The sequence below is a fragment of the Hydra vulgaris genome, chromosome 09 (assembly GCF_038396675.1).
Source record: "Hydra vulgaris chromosome 09, alternate assembly HydraT2T_AEP".
Lineage (NCBI taxonomy): Eukaryota > Metazoa > Cnidaria > Hydrozoa > Anthoathecata > Hydridae > Hydra > Hydra vulgaris.
The window spans coordinates 33,453,120-33,460,000 of NC_088928.1; the positions used below are offsets into that span (position 1 = coordinate 33,453,120).

Here is a 6,881-nt window from a genome sequence, read left to right on the forward strand (position 1 = left end):
CCTTTCGTATTTCTAAACAGGCCTTTATTATTTTCTTTTGACGTAATACATTTTGATTGTGCTATCTTTCGTCTCTAAAATTTAAATATACTTCAAAAGAAATCGTGAAAAATCCAAGTTCTTAAAGTCTTATCGCAGAGAACCACGGATTACATTAATTAAACCACTATATTATTAAGTCGCATATTATTATTTAGATTAAAAAAAATAATAAAATTTATGCACACATTATACGAACAAAATTATCAAGATCATCTGTTAAATAAATTTTATTACTTCTCAAAATATAGTTAGTTTTATTTAAAAAATTAAAAATCTTTACCTTTAAGTAAAGACTCTTTTAGGTGGGTCTTCTTTTTTGATTTTTGTTTTAATCTTATGCCATTTATGGAAAAAATGTACTTTTCAAATTATCAATCACTAAATTATCTGAAAAGTCTTTATAAACCAAATCTTAAAACAATTGTTGTATGAGGAATTAAATTTACGACACTACGGTGCTGTTTTTGAAACAAATAAAACATCAAAAATTACTACTAATTAAAATCAAAATGCAAGTTGCACCAAAACTAGCAACTTTTGATGTCAGTAATTTTTGATGTTTCATTTGTTTCAAGCATCAATCCCCATGTACTTTATAAGCGAAAAATAGTAATAACATTAAAAAGAAAGAACTATTTTTATTACTAAAAAATAATTTTTTTTTTATTTGCCACCTATAAGCGCCATTGGACCGTTCAAAGGTCCTTTAAAAAACTTCTCAGACGTCATGAAATCGTGTATTTCTGGAATGGTCTAAAAACAACCAAAACTTTGGTTTTTTAAATGGCACAATATTTTATAAATTTCACCAAATAACATATAGCTTATCAAAAAACATATAGTTCAATAAAATAAAATAATTAAGTAAATAGTATATAAAATACATACTTCGAATCTCTTTACAAATGCCTGTAATAAATAAAATTTACACGAGTTAGACTACAATTTTAATAACGATATCAATAAATATCTAAATACATTTTATTACCTCTAGTTTTGGGAAAGAGGCTAATATATCTTCTTGAAAAACTTTGTGTATATCAAGAAGCTCGTAGAAAATGAAATCAACAAAGGTTAACTAAAACATCAAAGTTTAAAACATCACTTAAATATATTGTTCATTATGATTAAGAATATAACATTTTAAAACTATTTTTACACCAATATATCAGCATAATAATACCAACCTTGTCACCAGCTAAGAAAGGAAAGTCTCCTATAAAATCTTCAAACAATTTAAGACGAGGTTGGACATTTGTCTTGTAATCTTTTACTGCTTGCTAAAAACAATAAAAACATTTACTTCCTCAATAAACAAGAAACATTAAAAACCGCGGTGCATCTAGGTTTCATTAATTTATTTTATAACTTCTAGATTTTTGTGTTAACAAAAGGATTGCAAAAAACTGACAAATTTGTTTACACATTGAAGTATTTTAAAATATTAAAAATTTATTTAGTATTTATAACAGTTAAAAAAAGACTTTAACTGTTGAAGAATAAAAGTACACGAGTATGGTGGTCCACAAGTGAAAAAGTAAAAAAGACTTGGGCTGATTGCCTAAATACAAGACTTTATCTACCGTATTTCAAAATTACGGAATTTACATAAGGAAAAATTCATCTTCCGTAAAGCGTTATACAAAAAATAAAAAAATGTAAATTCCGTTTTAATGACTTGCAAAACGATTCCTTTCGAAAGAAGACTTTTGCAACAGCCCCTTACGAAAGGAGTATTTCATAATATATATATATATATATATATATATATATATATATATATATATATATATATATATATATATATATATATATATATACATATATATATTATGAAATATATATATATATACATATATATATATATATATATACTATGAAATATATATATATATATACATATATATATTATGAAATATATATATATATACATATATATATATATATATATACTATGAAATATATATATATATATACATATATATATTATGAAATATATATATATATACATATATATATATATATATATACTATGAAATATATATATATATATATATTATGAAATATATATATATATATATATATATATATATATATATATATATATATATATAATGAAATATATATATTATAATGAAATATATATATATATATTATGAAATATATATATATATATATATATATATATATATATATATATATATATATATATATATATATATATATATATATGTATATATATAACAACAATTCTTTTAAATTTCAACAAACCTTTTAAATTGCTTTAAATCAGTTTTCTAGTTTTATTGCTAAGATTTGGTCTCATAAGAATTAATACATTACTGAAGAGTCCTAAAGGACAAAACAATATTGTCTATTGTTGGATATAGCTCCTTAACTTTTGTTTTGTTGAGCACTCTGTTTATGAGATGTGTCATTTCTGTTTGCATAATGCTGGCTCACTACTCTGTAGTTTGAGCACTTTGGCATGACACAACAAATCTTTTAAATTGCTTTAAATCAGTTTTCTAGTTTTATTGCTAAGATTTGGTCTCATAAGAATTAATACATTACTGAAGAGTCCTAAAGGACGAAACAATATTGTCTAATGTTGGTTATATATGAATCGGGTCATGCTAAAAGGGGATAAGTCACAAAAATTGAAAATTGAGTTAATAATGGTTTTCATGTTTTAATAGTAGGTTTTAACTATTTATGATAAAATCAGACATGCCAGACGCTTGGTTACCCCAGTAACTGGAATCAGTTGTAGAGCTGTTCATGCTAGAAGGAGTTAAGTCACTGACTTACCCCCTTTTAGCATAAAAAATCATCTTATGCCGTCTGTGGACGTAACTACGCAATTGACTGCAACAGATAGCAGTTGTTGTTTTTATTTATTTTACTGTATTGTATAGCTTAAATTAAATAGGAATTTACTTTATATTTAACTTTTTGTCTTTTGTTTTTAGTCTTATTTTATTGTACTGTATAGGTTAATCTAAATTGGAATTAAATTTATTTTTAACTTTATGTCTAGTGTTCTTAGTCTTGTGTGTATTGTACTATATATAGCTTACCCTAAATATGAATTAACTTTATGAATTAACTAATTTTATTTATTAACAAATTTTATTAGACAGTTTACATAACATAACAAAAGAAATAACTTTGTTATGTTTTCGACTATTAAATCAAATTTATGGATTCATTAAAAAGTTTATTAAAAAAATCATTTTCGTTGTTTTTATAAAATTAATTGTACAAACTGCTTTAAAAACATTTATACTCATAAAAAATACATTTTTCAACAAAATAATATCTTTCGATAATTTAAATAAATGTCTTTTATAGCATACAATCTTTAAAAGCAATTTCTCGCTTTATTACCTTATACTTTATTTAGTGCATTTTTTAAACATTTTCAAAAATCTAAAAAGCTGTGGTTAAGTTGTCGCAAAAAAATAATAAATATGTGGTCAGGAATAGAGTCCGATCGCACGCCTTTCCTGTCCGCGACTGTTTAAATATACACACACATTTGGATGATACTACATCTGGTGCTACCAGTTTAGGTGGCCCGATTGAAACAGCACTGCAGACCTGCGAATCAAAACCAATTGTTCAGTTACAACCTGAACAATTGGTTCAGAATGCTGAAGAATGCTGAGACAGTTTGTCAATTTTAAACAAAGAGGTTTTAGATGAGCTTTCGTCAGACCAACTGTATCTTTATCACATAATTAATACAGTTAAAAGCGGCATTGTGTCTGATAATGTGTCATCAACAAAACCAGGTGTTCTAAACCACGCAAGATGGTTGACACTGGGTTCTGAGTGGCAATATACAATTGGCAAACAGAGTTAGCCGATTGTATATTGATACTCAGAATCATTGATAATTGTTGCTTGCAATGTTTGCAGACTCCGATAAAGGCAAACGATCCGGGGGCAATTTACATAATTTCAGTGTAGAAAAAAAGACAATGGAACCAAAATTTGTCATTTCTTAGTTCCTGTTTTCTATGTTCCATTTCGAAGTTCTCTTAAACTTCGATGTAAATGACTGGGTGAAACTTATTGATTGGTTAATGCATCTGAGCCACCAGCCACTATGAGCCTATTAAATGAAGAAATAGGCCAGTTCAGAGAAATGTCACTTTCTGGCTAAACATCCTAATTACATAAATGTTGAACGCTGTGTGAGATTTGTTACAAAAGTGTGCAGTAGAAGCTTTAAAGCTAGAGATGGTTGCATAAGAACCGAGTTTACTCTCAGTCTTATGCAGCAGTTTGACTAAAAAAAGGATTATGCTGAAAACTTTGTAGATCACTATCTACCTAATCATATTCTACCTAATAAGTATTGTATACTTATTTACTGATACTTGTTTAATTGTGTAACAAGTATGTTCTGTTTAAATAAGATGAAATACAAACAATACTGCAAATTTTGGTATTAAAAACTTTAAAGCAATAATGACAAAACTTTAAAGTAAAAAAATAGGCGGCTCCATGTCTCATATTACTATTTTTTATTATTTTTTACTCATTAACACAGGTAGACGCAACAAAATATTCACTATTAAAAAAACCAAACTTTTATTTTCAACCCACCCTAATATATACATACATATATATATATGCTTATATATATATATATATATATGCTTATATATATATATATATATATATATATATATATATATATATATATATATATATATATATATATATATATATACATATACACATATATGCATACATATATATATACATACATATATATATACATGCGCATATATATAGAACACTTATATGTTGTCCGAATGTTTTTTCCATATTTTGTTGACAAAAAGTAAAAATTAAAATGCAAGACCGGAATTTTTTTTTTTTATTATTGATAGACTGCCTGCCCCAACCAAACCCTCAGTCAATGTAGCAGCACTCCCTTGCGGGTCAGGCTATTTGTCAGTCGATGTAGCAGCACTCCCTTGCGAGTCAGGCTATAAGATAGTCGATGTAGCAACACTCAGCACATGATTTACAGTAAAAAAAATAAAACATAAACATTTTATTAAAAAGAATAAAAATAAAAACATTTTATTAAAAAAAATTAAAATAAAAACATTGTTTATATTGTTAAAAACATTCAGAATGTTTTTAAAAACATTCTGGTAAATTAAATTTGCGTTTTTGTGGTTTTTTTATAAAACGATTAATTTGTAATTAAATTAATGGTTTTGACTTTCGTCCAACACGCAAATGTTGGACGAAAGTCAAAAGTAATTAAAAGTGACGTATATGTTGGCGTAAGAATCACTTTTTTCCTTCCGTGCTTCCCAAACGCAACAAACTATAGAACTATATATATATATATATATATATATATATATATATATATATATATATATATATATATATATATAACCCCTAACCCTAACCCTAACCCTAACCCTAACCCTAACCCTAACCCTAATAAGTATTGTATACTTATTTACTGATACTTGTTTAATTGTGTAACAAGTATGTTCTGTTTAAATAAGATGAAATACAAACAATACTGCAAATTTTGGTATTAAAAACTTTAAAGCAATAATGACAAAACTTTAAAGTAAAAAAATAGGCGGCTCCATGTCTCATATTACTATTTTTTATTATTTTTTACTCATTAACACAGGTAGACGCAACAAAATATTCACTATTAAAAAAACCAAACTTTTATTTTCAACCCACCCTAATATATACATACATATATATATATGCTTATATATATATATATATATATGCTTATATATATATATATATATATATATATATATATATATATATATATATATATATATATATATATATATATATATACATATACACATATATGCATACATATATATATACATACATATATATATACATGCGCATATATATAGAACACTTATATGTTGTCCGAATGTTTTTTCCATATTTTGTTGACAAAAAGTAAAAATTAAAATGCAAGACCGTAATTTTTTTTTTTTATTATTGATAGACTGCCTGCCCCAACCAAACCCTCAGTCAATGTAGCAGCACTCCCTTGCGGGTCAGGCTATTTGTCAGTCGATGTAGCAGCACTCCCTTGCGAGTCAGGCTATAAGATAGTCGATGTAGCAACACTCAGCACATGATGTACAGTAAAAAAAATAAAAAATAAAAATTTTATTTTATATATATATATATATATATATATATATATATATATATATATATATATAAAGCAAACATATATAAATATATGTATATATATAAATAAAAAGCAAACACATACATCCAAGTCTTCAGGTTTGGTTCGATAACAGAGAGTCACAAAACTCATTCTGAAATCCACTAACTAAAACAAAAGACCTGAAAAATTTAGACTTATCATGATAATATAATTAAAAAATGTATATTTAATAATAAATTTAAAATGAAAATATAAGATGCAAAAAACTAAGAATGTAAAACTTACCTCATTTAACATCATATCAATTCTATACTTTTCTTTCTCTGTGTTTCCATCTAATATTAAAAAATAGTAAATTATTTTCAATCACTTCAAAAATTAAAACAATTTAAAGTTATTTTACAGCCTTTGTTGACATACAGAATGTTTATCATATATATATTACTACAGATTTAGCCTCTACCTCCTGTCACTAAAATAAAGATAAACAGGAGCTTCAGTACATTAACTGATCAACATACATTAACTGATCGACTATTAAAAAAAGTGCATTTTCACCAATTTTTTTTACAATAATTCTTTTTTCAATAAATTTTTTATTATACAATTATCATTTTTAAAAATTTGGAACAACTTT

The 6,881-nt window shown here is 25.3% G+C and overlaps 1 protein-coding gene across 1 annotated transcript in view; it reads right to left on the reverse strand.

The window, feature by feature from the left end:
• Nucleotides 1–660: 660 nt before the first annotated feature.
• The window catches only part of LOC100203517 (glutathione S-transferase Mu 5), a 28,045-nt gene continuing 21,824 nt past the window's right edge, over nucleotides 661–6,881 (reverse strand). The window contains exons 7-12 of the mRNA XM_065805443.1: nucleotides 6,530–6,579; nucleotides 6,347–6,409; nucleotides 1,230–1,322; nucleotides 1,031–1,120; nucleotides 931–951; nucleotides 661–795 (exon numbers count right to left, since the gene is read on the reverse strand). Of these exons, the coding sequence (XP_065661515.1) occupies nucleotides 706–795; nucleotides 931–951; nucleotides 1,031–1,120; nucleotides 1,230–1,322; nucleotides 6,347–6,409; nucleotides 6,530–6,579 (407 nt within the window). The 3' untranslated portion in view covers nucleotides 661–705. The remainder of the gene's footprint in view (nucleotides 796–930; nucleotides 952–1,030; nucleotides 1,121–1,229; nucleotides 1,323–6,346; nucleotides 6,410–6,529; nucleotides 6,580–6,881) is intronic.